General features: G+C 50.5%; 6 protein-coding genes across 6 annotated transcripts; 1 reads left to right on the top strand and 5 right to left on the bottom strand.

Moving 5' to 3' along the window:
- Positions 1-130: 130 nt before the first annotated feature.
- On the bottom strand, positions 131-1,726 carry EsH8_IX_000483 (amino acid/polyamine transporter I; the record flags this gene model as incomplete). The annotated part of the gene is made up of 1 exon (XM_083266819.1): positions 131-1,726. The coding sequence occupies one exon, from the start codon at positions 1,724-1,726 to the stop codon at positions 131-133; it is 1,596 nt and encodes a 531-aa protein (XP_083130384.1).
- Positions 1,727-3,295: 1,569 nt separating this feature from the next.
- Positions 3,296-5,089, bottom strand: EsH8_IX_000482 (S9 family peptidase; the record flags this gene model as incomplete). Its single annotated transcript, XM_083266818.1, has 1 exon — positions 3,296-5,089. One exon carries the CDS (start codon positions 5,087-5,089, stop codon positions 3,296-3,298), a length of 1,794 nt encoding a protein of 597 aa, XP_083130383.1.
- Positions 5,090-6,831: 1,742 nt separating this feature from the next.
- Positions 6,832-8,640, bottom strand: EsH8_IX_000481 (major facilitator superfamily domain-containing protein; the record flags this gene model as incomplete). Its single annotated transcript, XM_083266817.1, has 1 exon — positions 6,832-8,640. The coding sequence occupies one exon, from the start codon at positions 8,638-8,640 to the stop codon at positions 6,832-6,834; it is 1,809 nt and encodes a 602-aa protein (XP_083130382.1).
- A 1,583-nt stretch (positions 8,641-10,223) lies between these two features.
- Positions 10,224-11,661, bottom strand: EsH8_IX_000480 (uncharacterized protein; the record flags this gene model as incomplete). The annotated part of the gene is made up of 2 exons (XM_083266816.1): positions 10,224-11,504; positions 11,557-11,661. The coding sequence occupies 2 exons, from the start codon at positions 11,659-11,661 to the stop codon at positions 10,224-10,226; spliced, it is 1,386 nt and encodes a 461-aa protein (XP_083130381.1).
- A 953-nt stretch (positions 11,662-12,614) lies between these two features.
- Positions 12,615-13,215, bottom strand: EsH8_IX_000479 (U6 snRNA-associated Sm-like protein LSm4; the record flags this gene model as incomplete). Its single annotated transcript, XM_083266815.1, has 4 exons — positions 12,615-12,797; positions 12,857-12,907; positions 12,965-13,105; positions 13,213-13,215. 4 exons carry the CDS (start codon positions 13,213-13,215, stop codon positions 12,615-12,617), a joined length of 378 nt encoding a protein of 125 aa, XP_083130380.1.
- Positions 13,216-15,123: 1,908 nt separating this feature from the next.
- EsH8_IX_000478 (sulfatase family protein) lies at positions 15,124-17,129 on the top strand (the record flags this gene model as incomplete). Its single annotated transcript, XM_083266814.1, has 6 exons — positions 15,124-15,421; positions 15,491-15,652; positions 15,716-16,026; positions 16,089-16,587; positions 16,651-16,754; positions 16,818-17,129. The coding sequence occupies 6 exons, from the start codon at positions 15,124-15,126 to the stop codon at positions 17,127-17,129; spliced, it is 1,686 nt and encodes a 561-aa protein (XP_083130379.1).
- Positions 17,130-17,979: the final 850 nt, after the last annotated feature.

The raw sequence follows: 17,979 nt of genomic DNA, 5'->3' as shown, positions 1-17,979 counted from the left end.
TTTCAACAGAGGCATCGTCGGCTGCTGTGTCTACTGAGAGAAAGTAATATGGAAGGAACTAGGTTGGTCTATTTATATCTACTAGACTATTGCGGATACATGAGAGTGATATCTTATGAGGCAGGGTATCCTAAGATGCATAAGTCTCCGACCTTGCACCTGCGTCCCTCTCATTCACAACGGCGCCGGTTGTTGTAGGCCCCTCGTATCCCTTTGCCCCGACAAGCCACCACACACCAACAAAAGCCGTGAGACCACCCCATATGACACAGGCATAATTCATCGATTGCGCATCGGTAGGAAGCGCATAGGGGAAACAGTATATGACGAACCACACCAACATGTATGCACATGCGATTCCGTTGATGACAAAGCCAATCCATCCACGCATGTGGAAGGGCCCATAAGCAACTCTCTTTCTTCCCGCCAGAAGATTGGGAAGAATAGCGGCGAGGTAGGAGCTGCTAGACAGAAGAATAAAACTTCCGACAAAAGCGTTAAAAGCCGTCGTACTTCCAACATAGATTGCACCGAGAACAGTGACAAGAACTGCCGACAAAACAGTAGACCACATCGGCATTCCCAACCTAGGGCTGACTTGTGCTAAGATATCAGAACGGGGACTCGCTCCATCACGGGCAAGTGCCCAGAGCGTACGGCCGCATGTGATGTACAGCCCCATCAACGTCAGAGCGATGCAGATGAGTACAAGAGCGAGAAGACCGGTTGCGCCAGCGGCGGAGCCAGTAGCCTGGCGGTAGATCTCGGCAATCGGGTACGGAGATTCGAAGAGCGCATCGTAGTCGTTGATGGCGTACATGATGGCGACTAGATAACAAAAGCCCGTGATGAAGCCAATAATCAGTTGCAACCCAAGAGCAATGGGGACGTTGCGCTGTGGATTGGGAATCTCTTCGGCCAAATGGGTTGTGGCATCGACAGCGCCGACGCTGAAGGCTCCGTTGAGCATGCCGGCGATGAAGACAAACCCATTCGGATATCCAATTTCGGCGGTCCACTCGGCCCAAACAAAGGAGGAAGATGCATGTGGCGGTCGCCCATCTCGGCCGGGCATGACGGTCACGACGATAACCGTAATAAGGAAGCCAGCCAGGATCGCAACAACGCCAAAGTCGTTGATCCGCGGCATGGCGCTATTGGCCAGACACACCATAGCACAGGCTAGCCAGGTTGCGATGATGTAGACGATGAAAACGTGCCAGGGCTTTGCCTCGAACCCCGCGTGGTTGAGGGCGTACATCTGAACCACTGTGTTGCCGAAGATAGATGCCATACTAGCAGCGCCTAGGATCCAAGCGAGGTAATTCCACCACCCTGCGAAGAACCCAATAGATCGACCCCATCGGCGACCAGGTGTAACGGACGCCCAATGGTAAACGCCTGCGGACGAAGGGATGGCGCTTGCTAGCTCGGCGATGCTGGCAGCGACGGTCCAGTAGCAAACAGACACGGCGATGAATTCGTAGAGGACACCCGGAGGACCGCCGTTAAAGATGGCGACGAGGATGGAGCCGCCGATGGCGGGCCATACGTTGCCGACAACGAGACCGACGCCAGCGAGGGATAGGAGGTTGAAATTGCGGTCAAGCTCCTGGACGTGTCCAGACGCGTTGATCACAACATCTTGCACGTCGGTAGATCGTTCCTTGTTCATATTGGCAGTGTCGGGCTCGACATCGCCCTGTGATTTCGTGTCGCGATCCATTCTTGGCTTGCGCGGAGATTCAGAAAAGTGTCAATTGGCCTGCAATTCAACGGGGGGGTGTGGGGGGTTGGGAGGGAAGTCAGGCCTGGACATGCCCAGGTAGACATTTGAACACAACCGGCCCGGTGCTACCCCAAGACAATCGCAAGATCCAATGACGGCTTCTAAGCAACGGACGGTATCAGCACCCATGACCAGCCACACTACTGCGTCTGTGCCGTCGGCCCCCAAACTTGCGGGAGGCTAGATGCCGGCGGCCCTCAGTGTGCATGCTCACTGTGCAATGGTGCGACTCTGTCGCGGGGTGTATCATACCATTAGATATCGGTATCGCCACTAGCTCCCATTACCCCTGGCAGATATGCCAGGCAAGGGGCCGGGTGGCTGGCCACTGAGAATGATTGAATGATCACCTATTCGGTAATCAGCCCAGCTGTCTCATCTAGTGCGTTCCATGATTAAGGTGCAAGCCCACAGCCTCGCTACTCAGGTCTGGTATGAACAATGACCTGGTGTTTTGGGTATGGGGCCTATTCTTTTCTTCATTGTCGTCGCCAATGCTGTTACGTACTTAGACCTGCGATATCTCACTCCCCGCAAAGTTGATGGAGTAAGCGCCTGCCGGAGATAAAATCGCCATCAATTGTGGCCCTCCTAAATGACTTCAGGTCCGGACTCGACCCACTGATTGCATGGGTGAGAAGAAAATCTTACGCGAGAGCTTGACCAAAAATGCGGGGGAATTGCCCTTTCTCTCCTTGCTTTTGGCAAGCTTGCAAGTTACGAGGACAACGTCCAGAGAGCCCAAATTAAGCTATTCATAAGTAGCAATCAAATGTTCATACAGCCGATAGGAACCAAAATGATGTATCTGGCTGATAGCGGGGCGAAATACACAATGCTGGTGTTTGTGAACCGATAGCAGCGTCAGCGAGCTTTCGCTACGTAATTAAATGGTCAGGAACAGTAGACATTTTCCAGTCAGAGAGAGTTTGAAAGGCAAAGGGAGAGAAGTTACAGAGTAAGGGAAGAGAATGTTGTTTGTCTGGTTCTTCAGACTGGTAGGTCCCGCTTCGAAACGGGCTCGCCGGATGCACGCGCGAAGATCTTTGCCGCGCAGTCCAACTAAGGTTCCGGGAGATGGCAGCTTACCCGTCTGATGTTAATTAACTCAGACCCGGGTCTTTGGGTCTACGTCTGAGTTCACCACGTGACATACTAACGAAGGATCCCATGTTGGACGTTTAAATTCATTACAGTGCACTGTTTCTTTTTAAACACACCTCTGAAGGCGAGTGTAACTGCCACTGACTGGAAATCCATACAATATTGCAATGGGAAAATGCGAATAAGAGCACTCGTATGCGTGCGTCTGATTATGGTAAATTTTCTACTCCCTTGATTGTCCGCTGAGAATGTAATAAAGCTCAGGACACGTTCTACCGTATGACGACTAAGCCTACGATCTTCAAGTATGGTATTTACATCCCTGCCAGCATCAAGGTGGAATTATCAATCAGTAAGGTGTGAGATGACTTGATAAAGAACGAATTTGATATCTGGACTTAGCTAAGACATTTCCTCTGTACCTCTGAGATGCCGTCGAAAAAATGCCTCTTGTCGCCGAAGAGCAGACTTTGTCCGCCCACAACAATGCTCGCCGCTCGGAATTAAGAGAAACTCATAATCCTTGTCCGCATCATTCAAAGCCTTTACCAGCTGCAAAGTTGACGCAGGGTCCACGTTGTCGTCCAGCTCTCCGACAATAAGCATCAAAGCCCCCGTCAGCTTACTCGCATGGACCGTATTCGATGACTCCTCATAAGACTTGTCAACCGGATATCCCATCCACTGCTCGTTCCACCAAAGTTTGTCCATGCGATTATCATGGCAACCAGAGTCAGCCACGGCCGCCTTGTAGAACCCGCCGTGGAACAGGAGCGCTGCGACAGCGTTCTGTCCACCTGCCGACGCCCCTACAAGCCCAACCCGAGATATGTCCATCCAAGGCCGCGTCTCAGCTGCGGCTTTGATCCATGCGATACGGTCTGGGAACCCACCATCTTTGAGGTTCTTCCAGCAAATGTTGTGAAACTTCTTTGATCGCCAATTCGTTCCCATGCCATCGAGTTGGACAACTACATACCCTTGATCCGACCACTTTCGTTGCTGAGAGAGAGCTGAAAACTCTTTTGGGGTGTGGAAATCATGTGGACCAGCATAAATGCTCTCAAGGATAGGGTATTTTCTTGACGGATCATATCCCGATGGCCGAATGATAATACCGTATATCGGCGTCTCACCGTCTCGTCCAAGGGCAGTAAATCTCTCAGGAGAAACCCAGCCATTATCCAGCCACTCTTCTAAATCACTGTCATTTCCTTCAAGGTGTACGAGTTGCTCTCCGGTCATCAAATCTCGCAGCACAGAGCGTGGAGGCGAGTCAACGCGCGACCAGGTGTCGACGAAGTAACGGTTATTTGGAGACAAAGACCAGTTGTGCGTCCCATCCCCATCAGTCAAAACCTTCAAGTCAGTGCCGTCGAAGTTGACGCGAGCCAAATGAGCGTAGTAAGGGTCTTGCCCAGAAACCATGCCATACCCCTGGAACCATATTTGCCTCTTTTTCTCGTCAACAAACACAACAGAGTTGACGTTCCACTCTCCTTTCGTGACTTGAAGCACCAACTCTCCTCTGATCAAGCTGAAAATATACAAGTGGTTGAAACAATCTCGCTCACTGGCCCAGATGATTTCATCTGATTCTTCAACTACTCGCACGTAGAGTTTGCTTGAGTAATCGATGAATGTGTCGCTTCTTTCTTCAACCAGTGATCTTACAACTCCCTCGGTGTTGATTCCTATGATGCGAAGATGTTGGTGGCCGCGCTCATTGAATATGAAGCGGTACTCGGAGCTGTCATGGCTCCAACCGAGGTCTTGAAGTTTGTAAGGGTTTCGAAACGACTTATCATCTACAGGAAGTTCAGATCTTGATTCGAGACTGAAAAGCCGCGGCCGGTCAACTCTGACGCGATCGCCTGGCTTTAGGTACCGAATGCTGTTGAGTCTGGGCTCAAGCTGATCTTTCGGAGCAGCCTCGCGGAGATGTATCTTGTGGTCGTCTTCTGGAGTATATTGCCAAGCTACGACAAACTTCTTGTTGGGGGACATGAAAATCTTTGATCTGTCGTATTTATGGTCTTCGGTTCCGTTGGAAGCTAACACCGTCTCCCGTTTGTCGATATCTCGGAGCCACAGGTTGAAGTCTTGAACGAAAAGCTGCGGCAACTCTGCTTCATCTTGGGCTACATTTTCGACCTTTTCCTCATTAAGTTCATCCTGACTGGCTGCCTGATCCATAGTTTTGTCATCTATAACGACAGAAGACTCGCTCTCTTCAGGTACGGCGTAGATTGCTTTGACGGTTCCGGATGCATCATCCACCAGTTTCCAGACATGACTGGCGTACGTCTTCTGGCTATGAGATTGTCCGTGTCCGAGTTTTCCGTAAAACTTTAGGTTGCTTTTCCAGTCAATCCAGTATTTTGACAAATCTGCATTGGTGCGGTTAACAAATGTGACCGTGACCTGCCTGTCTGAGTATCCGGAGGCTCTCTCTTTTGAGAGGAATTGTGACTTCGGTTGGCCTAAGGCACTATGCCATTCTTGGAGGGTGTTGTCCTGATAAAAACACCACTTTATCTCATTGTATAAAAAACGTGCCGACGATCCGTCCACAGCAAGATCGATCCAGTTAAAAGGCAAGCAGGATGCATCCACTTCTTGCCCTGTTTGCTTTCTTATTGCTTCCGCCAGCTTTTCATGGTCGAATGCCGGTCGAGATTGTTTGTTAACGGCATCAACGAAGATGAAGTTGAACTTGTTGGGAAAGAAGTTTCTGATGTACCAAAATGTGTTGCCATCTGACGACCAATGTGGGGAAACTGTTGCTTGGTTGACATATTTCTCCTCCATCTTGGACATCGAACTTGTTGGTGTTACGAGTTCATGAAGATCATTAGGTCACTCCCCTCACAACAGATGAGGAGATAAGATGCATTGTAAGACATTAGGCAACAATGCAGCCCCATGATGACCGATCCAAGCCGATTGGCCCGTTGGGTTTTGGGTAAGCCGAGATGCATGCGCTTGCCCAGGAAGTCAGCTCGTAAATGCAGAATCCTCGCTATAAAATAGCTGACTCATGCCGCATTAGCATCTAGGTTATCTTTGGTCGGTGGATGCTGGTGTAGATTATGTTTGGATGCGTTTGAAGGTCTGATGTTGGGGTAGATTTGCCCTCCAGAGGGACAAAGCTTATATGTTAAGTTGGTGGATCGAGAAAGTAGTCCACTAAGATCAAAGTCTAGCCGTCGTAAATATACTCGGAACTCTCTTAAGAAACACCAAATGAATATCAAGTTGCTAACACTGAAATGAAGAATTGACACAGCTGAGACGTCGTAACTGAGTAAACCCAAAGGTTGGCCCGTCTTCAACCTTTCAAGCAAGAAGTGCAGTATGAACAACACAAGCGTAAGAATAACATGAAAATTTCCCGAGACAAAACAGCTTCCTGCATATATTCCTGTATGCCGTTCGGGCGTTGCTAATTTCCACTTCCGTTTTTACCACCTGACCGTCTCCGACTTACTGAGCACCGTTGATAGCTGCCAGGGACGCAAGATATAGCCCGGACAGAGCAACTGCGTTAGAAAATGGCTAGTGTAGGGTTAGATTACCCTGGTACCCTCTTCTCCGCGTGCTTCGCTGATCACGAACCCTTCAGGTGTCAAGGTGGTGATACGACTTGTGCATTACTGAATTTGCGCACTGCGGAGGATCAGTGAGAACTTGGCCTGTCTGGTTCGGAAGATGAAGCACTAGATCCATTCATTCGGCTTTTGCTGGTACCAAGGTTTGAAGTTATTAAAACATTACTCAATTTTCATAAATCTAGACCGCCCATAATTCCTTCACAACATCCGCCGTGTCTATAAGAAATACGCTAGAGAAACCGAGGAGGAAAGCCAAGTCATTCCATTCATCATTGCCACGCCGTGGCCCATTTTTGGATAATAGCACGCGCTCGATACAAGGTCTTATTCCGAGAATGTGGCAAACTTGCTCTTGGACCTCAACTTTGCTCCGTAAAAGTAGAGCAGCCAGATACCGACAATGCCAATCGTACTAAGACCTCCGAGAAGACTCGTGCCGCGGGCGACGCCCAGGTTGGTGTACAGCGGGCGTGCGAAGAGAATGCTAGCGAATGCGAGCGCGGAGCGGCAGAAGTCGTTGGCGGCGAACAAGGAGGCCGCATACTGTGGGTAAGACAGTGGGACGTAGACGAAGATGCACTGCATCACGATGAAGACGGTAGCACCGTAAACAGTGATGCCGATCGTCGGCGCGATCCAAGGAATTGATGGCGACGCCGTCCAGGCGAAGATGAAGAGGCCAATTGTCGGACCGAAGGACGCCGGGAGCGCAGGAATAAGGCGGTTCTCCTGGACGGGAAAGCCGAACTTCCTGATGCGCGGTACCATGTAGAAAGCGAGGTAGGATACATACATTGCGACGCCAATGAGGCACGCAACAAGAATGCATAGGAAGACGAGTCCGATTTGACCAACTGTCATGTTATAGTAGACGGGATATACCAGAGGAAAGACCTCGAAAAAGGAGTAATAGATGCCGTAAATGATGGCAGTGTAGAGCTGGACGAAGAGGATTGCAGGGTCCTTCACGGTGATTTCGAGGGGCTTAATGAGCGCGTCAATGACGACGGCTGAGGTCTTCAGGTTCCGCTGGTCGATCTCCGATTGGGACATGAAACGGTCATTTCCCGTCAGCTTTCGGAGGCGTTTGGCGCGTCGAAGGAGAATGTTAGGCGTTGAAGTCTCCGGAAGGAAGAGGAACATGACGAGAAAGATCGGGGCGGCGGCCCAGAGAATCTCCCAAAGTGACCAACGCCAACCCATGGCAGGAACAGAATAGCCAGACAAGAGAGGGCCAAGAGCAGGACCGCAATACGCAGCGGAAACCCACGCTACTAAAGCGTAGGGCAGGTTCAAGAGACTGTACATGTCCCCGAGTGACGCAGCGCCGGATGCGAGACAGGGAGAGCCGAAGAGACCTTGAAGAAATCGGAGGACCATTAGGCCTGCGAAGTTGTCGGCAAGCGGGGCGGGGATCGACACAATAACAAAGAGAAGCATTGTTACAATGTAGATTGGGTTGCGGCCGATTCGGGGAATCTCAGAGAGCGGGGAGAAGAGCAACGGACCGATGCCATATCCCAGGACAAACAGAGCCAGTCCCAGGGAGGCTTCGGTAAGGTCGACACCGAATTCGTGGATAACGCCCTCTACAGATGTGGTATAAATAGCCGAAGAAGTGTAGACGACGAAGGTGTAGACACAGATGATGGTAGTGATGAGACCGCGCTTGGAATTAGACCAGTTTTGCGGGTTTTCGGTGTCGTCGCTGTAATACCAGTCCACCAAGATGGCTCCATCTTTGGTCTTCTTTGGCACGATTGGTATGCTTTTCGTTTTCTGGATATCGTGCATCTCATCGTATTCGAGCCGGTCTTGTGTGTAAGGGATTGTCTCTTCTCTGGTCTTCGTTCTTTGGAGGGAGGCGCCGTATGGTGCAGCGTCCTCTTCCTCCTTTTGGGAGTACCGCTTGTTTTCGTCACCGGTATGGATGGAGTCGGAGGATCTTGGAGACGCAGCAGTGATGTCAGCCGGCGTTGCTTCCGCTGGCGTCTCCTTCTCCGAGTTCAGGACGTCCAGCCATTGCTGTGGCAGCTGGAATCCAGGCTTTTCTTCCGGGTATTGAAGGACTTTGTTCCTGGTGAGGAAGCGAATAACTTGGCCCGCAGGGGCATCTCGGATTATTTGCGCCATTGGGTCGGACTATCCTGCCGCGTTGGCAGCTAGGTTGTTTTGGGCGGATGGATGTTGGAGCAGATTGTGTTTGAAGTGCTTTTAAAGGTCTGCTGTTGGGTAGGTTTGCCCTCTAGAGGTATAATGCTCGTGAGTTGGGTTGATGAATCAAAAAAACAGAAACCACCATGATCAAGAGATGGCCTCCGTCTATATACTTGATATTCTCCTAAGGAACATTAAATTGATGTAGCCCTACTAACACCGAAGACATAACATGGCTGAGACTTGATGACTGAGCAAACCTGGAGATTGGTCCGTCCATGGCTTTAGGCTTACGGACTAGAAGCGCGGTGCAACACAACTCTAGCACGTGTAACATTATCAATCAAGCCGGGGAAAAGCTTTCGAATGTGCCGGAAAAGGACGTGCTAGAACCAGCTGCCTGGCGTAGAGTCAGCCAAGGGTGGGTGGGCCAGGAGGACGAGATTTACGGCCCTTGCTGCGGTAACATCTTATCGTGTCGCCAGGGCATTGGGCTGGCATCCCCCTTCGTCTAGACTTCAAGAGCTAGTGCCATGCGTTCCCACCTCTTCCGACTGGAATGATAAGGGGTTTTTGCTAGGGCTGACATGGCGTTTGGGGTAGCGAAATGGCGTGCATGTTGCCAAAACGCTGGAGTTTGGAGCTAGTGCGCAGGAGGGAGTGCATTTTCCATGCCAAATGTCGTTGCTATTAGTGAGCGTGCATGGAATGACGATGGCCCCGAATCACTAATCATCCTGCAGCAAAGGGTAGATTTATCAGCGAGATCGCATCTGCGTGGCGTCTGATTGGCTAGCGTGGGGGAACAAGCTTATGGACCACTGAGTTTTAGGCTTAAACCAATCGTCATCCCGTCCATGGTTCGACTTATAAATCCATCTGATGCCAAGCCGCCAATGGCCATTCTATCTTGGAGACAAAAGTGGCTTTGGAATCGACCTTAAATCAGAGTTGGATGTGGATTACATGGGTGAGTTGACAAAAGCCATGCACCCGGTGGACAAAAAGAAATGCGCACACTATACACTGTTCACTAACAGAGTCATATTTACCAATTCTGTTTGTTTGCAAGTTAACACCCTCAACTCTTAGAATTAAATCAAGAAGAACTGAAAAGATAGAATTTAAGGCTCCCTACTATTTATAGATATTTTATACCAATTTTTCTTTCACTCTGGTTTTCTCTAAGTGAGGATTACTTTACTGACCTGTTAGGTGTGCGCTTTTTTGTGTCCACCGGGTGCCATGCAAGCAATTTGAATAACTGAAACCAATGCAGCGAAAGGCCTTCTTCGCCGTCTCCGGCAAAATTCGAAGTAAGGTAGCTCCCATGTGTTCTAGCAGTGAGTCACTGTCGCGCAGTCCACATTTGAGGTATACCATTCAGCTTCAGAAATCATTTTTTAAGAGAGTTGATAATTAAGCATGTGAGTAATGTACAGGGGCCGCAAAAGAATCCTCGCTGCGGGGTAGCTTGTCCGAAGGATTCGATGTTATTGAGGTTAGTGTAAGAAGTTTAACGCCGATACAAAGAGCTTTCCTCATCACTGTCTGTATTGCTAGAGCGAAGAGGAATGTCGCGGTTCAGAGCGCTTGTCCGAAGCTTCATTCCCATCGCTCAATCCGGCGCTTCTTTTAACTTCTTCAGCAAAGGACGCCATCAGCTTCGATATGCCGGACTGTACGTCCATGTTGCGTTTTTCGGCTTGCTCGACCAACCACCAGACGCGCTCATCCTGCACGTCGAGAGATTTTCTCACAAGGGTAAGCAGAGTCTTCCTATTTATCCAAAACCCGGGCTTTTCCGGCCTCTCGCCCTCCCCGTATTCAGGGGCCTCTCCTAGCAGCTCAACGCATTTGTATGCGAGGTCAATTTCACCGGCCATGGCGTACTCAAAGATGGCCCTGGCAAAGCTCTGCCGATCCCCCTTCAAGGCCAGCTCGGGATTCTCTGCCACCAAAGCCTTGAGAGATTCAGTGTCATCGCACGCCTGAAGGACATATCGAATGGTGACGTGGTTAGGGGTTGCCTCTGTGTAATTGTGCGCATTCTGGTAGATCTGCAGGGCCTTTGCATAGCCGTGGGTTTCCACTGCGGCTTCGATGAGGACATTGAGGGCCGCGATGGGGACTTTGTAATCCCGGACCAGCTCGGCCAGTGTGTCAAGAGCAGAATCCAAGCTCGCCGGCTGTTTCTTGATCCACTGATAAATTGAACGGGTGCTGGCATACGGCGCAACAGAGATGGCTTTGAACATGATGCAGAGAACCCGCAAAGCACCTCCGACGTCTCCGACGCCACCGTAGCACTCGATCAAGGCCTCGTAATGGTGCGCAAAGAGCTTGCCTCCCCGTTGAGTGATCAAGCGGGCGGCACCTGTAGCAAGCTCGTAGTCACACTGCCTTGCGGCTGTATTTATGACGTTGAGCAGCACACCGTCAGATAATTGCTCCCTGTCCGTCTCCAGCATCCTGCCCCATATGTATTTAGTGCCCTCGTAGTGATACATCTGACTGCACGTGCCCAAGAGCATATACCACAATGCTATGTGGGACTGGCCTTCAGAGGTATGAATCTTGCTATGTGCTAGCTTCACAGCTTCATCCACGAAGCCGTGCTGAGCGAACATGAATATGAAGATGTCGTAGACCCAGGGGGCGATGGGCACCTGTCTGTCGATCAGAGACTCCAGAGCGTCGAGCGCGACTTCGTATTGGCCGTCTCGGAGGAGTCCAAGTGCAACATGGCTCTCACCTTCAGCGTCAACCTCAGTCCACGCCTGTTTCATGGCAGTGAGGACCTCGTTTCGTACCAGGTAGTCGGGGTGTACAGCAAGGGCCTGGCGTCAAGTCAGTACAGTGTTTGCCCCGAGTCATCCCAGGTGGACATACAGCTAATGCGGCGTGACAGATTGCTGTCGTTGGATTGAGCTGCAATTGTCTCATTTCCGCGAACAGCTGTCCCAGCATCGCTGCCGAGCCTTGCACATCGGCCATAGCGACCACCAGGTGCTCGTACAATATCGGGCTCAGTTCAACATCTCGTTCCCTGACTAGATGCGTAATTATTGTTGCCACTTTGTCGAAGCTTTTCGGTTGGCCGCGCAAGAGCTGCAAGGCATCGTAAACAGCTGGCAAAGGCGCAGAACGGAGCTGCTCGTTCGGATTAGGTCCAGTGTCGAATGAGCTCGGCCCATTGTGCTGTGATTCGGCTCGATTTGCATCGTCCTGGGGTTCTCCATCACTGGTGGAAGTCCCCAGGCGCCGTTCTGAGCGGAGGACAGAGGTTGCGGCGGTCGCGTGTCGACGACATTGTGTACGGACAGCGAGCTGGCGGGGGGCAGTAATAGATCGCTTTCGATGGCTCGTCGCAAGTGATGCTCGGGGGAGGGCGGGCGAGCTCAATAGTCTAGCCGCAACATTCGCATCGATGGAGGGGCAAAGGCAACGCCATAAGCCGTCGAACACTACTCGAGAGCCCGACATGGAGCTGGTAATGCGGGTGGGCGCAAAGAGCAAGATTCTGGAGAGCTGGAGCTTTCAGATTTCGGAGCTTCTCTCACCGAGATAATCCCGGCCAGTGCCAAGTCACGTGATTCGGCCTTTTGAGATGGCTCAATGTCAACAAGTAGCAGACCATAACGGGTGCAGCAAAACGAACGAGCGAAAAACGTGTGACCTCTCATGGGTTTTCTCTTTCTGATGTTTATGGTACGTAAAATGATTCTGTCGGTTCGCATGCTTTCCCAGGTCCGGCCAGAGGCTAGCGATGCTGTCTTCGAAAGCCTTTCGACCCTAGATGACAGCCGCATGCTTGGTTCCTCTTGTGCAACACGTTCAATGAAGTCTGCACTCCACAGAGTATACTCTGCATCGACATTATGTTGGGCCACTGGAATAGACCAGTGCGCCAAAGATAGCCTGCCTTGATCGTGATATCGAGATTCTCATCATGATCCACCGCGGCCACGCCCTCTGCCACGGCCCTGTCCTCTGCCTCTGCCTCTGTCACCTCCTCGTCCGCCGTGGTCTCCTCTCTGTCCTCCCCTGCCACCACGGAAGCCGCCTTGCTGGTTCTGTTGGTTCTCCTTGACCACGTCGATGATGTCGTCGGGGACTCGCAGGTACTTGATCTGCAAGCGCGTCAGTATTCCAACCTTGGCTGACGTCTACAGATTGCTTTGGTTCGTACATTGTTTCCTTTCACGTAAACTTCGGGTATCTTGACGAACTTGTCGCCTTCCTGCATCGGCGTCAGTGGCGGTGCATACTATCAGAGCATCGGCGGATGGGCGCGTACGGGACTCGTCTGCACAACCTCCTTCAACGTCAGGTTCATCCAGGTATCGCACATGACCAGGTGGCCATTGAGTGTTTCGCCATTCTTCAGCTCCACGAGCATCGGGTGCCCTTGGGCGGCATTCAAGAGGCCGAGGGGTAACTGCGACAACAGCTCGCGTTAGTGGACGTTCGCACAAAGCAGCATTTTGTGCAAATGCGACAGGATCGCAAAGTAAACTCTAGTTGGGTGCATGCGCAGCAACGTACCATCTTTTAGTCTGGGCTCAAGAGCTTGCCGTGGGAGAGGAAGCTGAGCTGGAGCTTGACGCAGCCGGTTTACGATTATGCGACAGTCAGGAATTAGGTGGGGCTTTTCGGTGAGCCCAAGGTGTGCAACAAGCGAACACCGGACTCGGATACCTCCGCTGCTAGGGGACGAACCACACGGAATGACGTAGGGAATTCAAAACAGTAGGCTAGCCCAACGGATGCAGCACTAATCAATCATACAGGAAGAGGTCGGAAAAACTGATATCTGTCCGGATTGCGCTGCTGGAAGAAGCACTAGGCCACGCCAAAGCCTCAGTAAAAATACAACAGTACCTACCCCGCCAAAATGACATTGTGAAGGAAGCGCACCTGCACATCAGTAAACACCCCAGGCATCTCCTTCAGGCCAAAAAAATTCCGCACTTGAATTGAAATACCTGATCAAAAGCAAAAAGATTGACCAACGCGGGGCTCGAACCCGCAGCCTTCAGATTACTACACTTCGTAAAGAAGATAGAAGTCTGACGCGCTACCATTGCGCCAGCCGGCCAGGTTCGGTTTATCCAATTGTTGATTGGATGCGTTGGACGAGCTTGGATATTTGGTTCTCATATATTCTGGCCGGGGCTGATCCACCCACCTGACTCACAACCCACGATCAGCTGCAACTTGCAACATTCCCGTGTTGTTGACTAGTCTATCCAGGTTATCTCGGATAGTACAAGTGCTGTTATACATATTAGACGAGTGTTTTTTTTGTGCCAGCCTTAAGATGAGTTGGCTTGTCAGGAAAGAGATCGTGGCAGATTATTGAAGACCTGCGTTTCCCATTTGTTGACTCGGCAGCCTGCTGAAAATATAGACTCTCGGCTCAATGGAGTCAACCATGCTATGGAATTGGATGTGCGTGTGTTTTAATTGTCATTTCATGGTTTATTTGACATCCTTTAATCCCAGGCCCTGTCAGACAGCGGCGTAATGAGATTGCATCAGCGTAATAAACTGGGTTGATGCAATTCAGTAGTGGCCGTGATTACTTGAGCTTTTAGGATGAATTAATCCTGCTATCGACAGCCTGACACTGATGTCTGAACGGCTTTATATAACTTTATCAGCTGCCACGATATAGAAATGCCTGAAGAGCGGCTTGCTCCAGGCTAACAAAGCTGAATCGCATTGTTCGTGGGCATAATGACCGGTTTATCATAACCTGGTAGGCCTGGGCAATCTGACGTTGTGGTGCAATTCAGCCCCTAGACTTACCATCTAAAGAGCTATTCAACATTGCCACAATGCTGCTTCCCTGCATCAGCACACTGAGGAAACCGCTGGATGAGATATTACAGGTAGGTGGAACAAGCACGTGCCCAACCGACATTTCCGTGAACTGGTCGACTTCATGCTTGCTGGTTTCCCGCTCCTGTTGTCACTTCTTTAACAGGAACAAACTCCGAAAGAAAAAAAAGTCCTGATTTTCAGTGGAAGAAATGGTGATCGTGGTGCGTTTAGGCTAGCTGGAGAGATGACGGAATCGACAGTCAAAATTGCGACAGCTGTCGACATTGCATAAGAACCCATAGCCCCGATCTGGAGTCCACCCGGTTGGTCACCCAATGGGCAAATGCCGGCCGGGTCCACCGGCGGTGCCACCAAGCCACCGGGGCCCCGCTGATTAGGGCCGCAGTAAACTCGGAGTCGGGCCTCTTTCGAGGTGTTAAAGAAGAGTTACGGTCAACTAAACTTGACAATTGGAGCCGATGACGGACTGCTCCGTCTTATTAAATAAGGTGGCATATAAGGCTCCATGTTGTCTCAATCTCGGAAGCCTTGTTGGGGGTGATTTTAACACAACGTACTTGTATCTTAGATTCGGCCTCGCGTGGCTTGCAATCAAAACCCCGGGCCATTATGTTGCCAATTCCTAACTTGTCGGCGCTGGCGACTCTGGCGTTTGCCGCCTCCGCTGCTGTTGCCCAGCACGTGCAACCGCGACAACCAAACATCGTCTTCATCCTTACCGATGACCAGGACCAGCAGCTCGGCTCCCTCGACTATATGCCCTATGTGCAGAAGCACTTTGTGAAAGAAGGCACATACTACCGCAAGCACTTTTGTACCATTGCGATTTGCTGTCCGTCTCGCGTTAGCTTGTTGACAGGCCAGGCGGCGCACAACACCAACGTTACCTACGTTATTCCGCCTCACGGTGAGTCGAGACCCATGTTGCGAATTGTTCTCTGAATCCAAGGCATACCTCTAACGAGCCATCTCGCAGGCGGTTACCCCAAGTTTGTGTCGCAGGGTTACAATGAGAAGTATCTCCCTGTCTGGCTTCAAGACGCCGGATGGAATACCTACTACACCGGCAAGCTATTCAATGCCCATTCCACCGACAACTGGAACAATCCGTTCCCCAAGGGCTGGACTGGCAGTGACTGTAAGTTTCCAGAGTAAATTGTCGTAACCGACTTGTTCTCAAACTAAAAAACTTATTATCCAGTCCTGATTGATCCTAACACTTACATGTATCTCAACGCTACTTTTCAGAGAAACCAGAGCCCGCCCCAGACCTTCCCTGGCGAGTACAGCAATGACCTGGTTGCTGAACGTGCTCTTGGTTTCTTGGAAGATGCCCTCAAATTCAACGGCAGCAAGCCCTTTTTCCTTGGTGTTGCGCCCATCGGTCCCCACAACAACGGCGCTGGCGGCGAGACGAGCCCAGGTGCTACGCCACCTATCCCGGCAAAGAGACACGAGCACCTCTTCGCCAATGTCACCGTGCCGCGGACCTACAATTTCAATCCTGAAAAGGTAAGTATTCCAGAGACTGTTCTTTTGGTTTCGCCAGTTCGCTTACGCGATTACCTTAACAGCCCAGCAGAGCCAACTGGGGGCTCATCATCCCTCAGCTGAATGCATCTGAGGTTGAATATGGCGACAACTACTACCGCCGCCGTCTCCAGACACTGCAGTCTGTCGACGAGATGGTTGATGCGATTATCAAACGTCTAGATCAGGCCGGTATTCTTGACAACACCTACGTTGTCTTCACGTCCGACAACGGTTTCCACATCGGACAGCACCGTCTCATGCCGGGAAAGACGTGCGCTATCGAGGAAGACATCAACGTACCATTCCTTGTCCGCGGCCCCGGCGTGCCCAAGAGAAAGACGGTCGACTTTGTCACCACTCATACCGACATCGTTCCCACCATTTTCTCAATCGCCAACATTACCCTGCGCGACGACTTTGATGGATCCCCCATCCCTCTTTCGGAGCAAGGCATCAAGAAGGCCCAGAACGATCCCAAACACGACCACGTCAATGTTGAGTTCTGGGGACAACAACGAGGATACCCAATATTTGAAGGTGGTGAGTAACCATATGAATTGATTGGTTTGGCAATGGGCTTTGCTAAGGAAATTCGTCTTATAGCGAGTGTGAACAACACTTACAAGGCCATGCGTGTTCTTGGAGATGGTTACAGCTTGTTCTATTCGGTCTGGTGCAGCAATGAACGTGAGTTCTACGATATGAAGGTAAGGAGCAACCCACATCCCAGACATATTCAAGTCGTAAGCATTTGCTGACTTCAACCATAGAAAGATCCAGGGCAGATGCACAACCTGGCGGGAAGCGCTTCAGGAAAACTCCTTGGTCGACCCCTGTCAATCGTGCAAACCCGTCTCGACGCCCTTCTCTTGGTACTGAAAGGATGCAAAGCCGATACTTGCAGACTTCCCTGGAAGCACATCCACCCCAATGGCGGCGTAGAAAACCTCCGTGATGCTCTGGATATCAAGTACGACGAGTTCTACGAGGGACAGCCTAAGATCACGTTTTCAGACTGCAAGGACTTCTATGACATTGGATCCGAGGGGCCTCAAGACACACTGATTTACTACGACCCGTGAGTTGAGTTTGGACGCAAGTTATGAACAAGCATGAATAATGAATGGAATAGAGCATTTGCAGGACAGAATCCTTCAGACATTGGTTCTTCGCCAGTTTCCGAGGAGCTGTAGATCGTCTGATGGAAGTTCAATTCTAGGTAAATATTGCAGGATTATGCATAAATATTAGCCAATGTTTTTACGAAAAAAAAGATGAACAAGTTCAAGTTGCTGAGGTCTTCATTCTCAACCTCCAGTATCGAGATGAAATGTTAGCCTGCCCTCCCTTGCCTAGAGGGTATGATTGATCTATGATAGAGGTCAGATTTTGACAGCGGAATTCCAAGAACTCAGTTTAGTCATACTCGCGATGTTCTGCTACTTTGACAATGTAGGCTTGAGTCAAGTAATTATAATGTAGGTCGTCGGGGCCGAATGTTTGCCGCCACAATAAAGACACGTTATTCTTTGAATTCGACAGCCACGAAATAAGTTAAGGTTATCGCAAAACGTAGTTTTATTGGCAGTTTAGCGAAATTTAGCAGGTTTGCACCAACTAGACTTGGCTCATCGACCATCTGCCTGGACATATGTGGTTTGGTTCAATTATTTGTCACTGTCTTTATATCAAAGTGCAGATATACATGAATGTTTGTATCACAGAATACCAGAACAGGTGGTAAATCAACGTAGTAGATTCAAAGCTGTAATCTGTCGTCTATATCTAAGGGAACGCAAGTAGGAAGCTTGGCAGCAGGAGCAGTAGTGAAAATATCGTAGCTGGCAACCCGGAGGTGGAATCTCTGGGTTCCGCTGCCGCGGCAATTTGCTACTGACCGTCCGCCCGTATTATGGCTGGGTAATCCAACAA

The sequence above is a fragment of the Colletotrichum jinshuiense genome, chromosome 9 (genome assembly GCF_051148585.1).
Source record: "Colletotrichum jinshuiense chromosome 9, complete sequence".
Taxonomy (NCBI): Eukaryota; Fungi; Ascomycota; class Sordariomycetes; order Glomerellales; family Glomerellaceae; genus Colletotrichum; species Colletotrichum jinshuiense.
The sequence above is the reverse complement of the archived record's forward strand: the minus strand, read 5'-3'. Positions and strand labels throughout refer to the sequence as shown.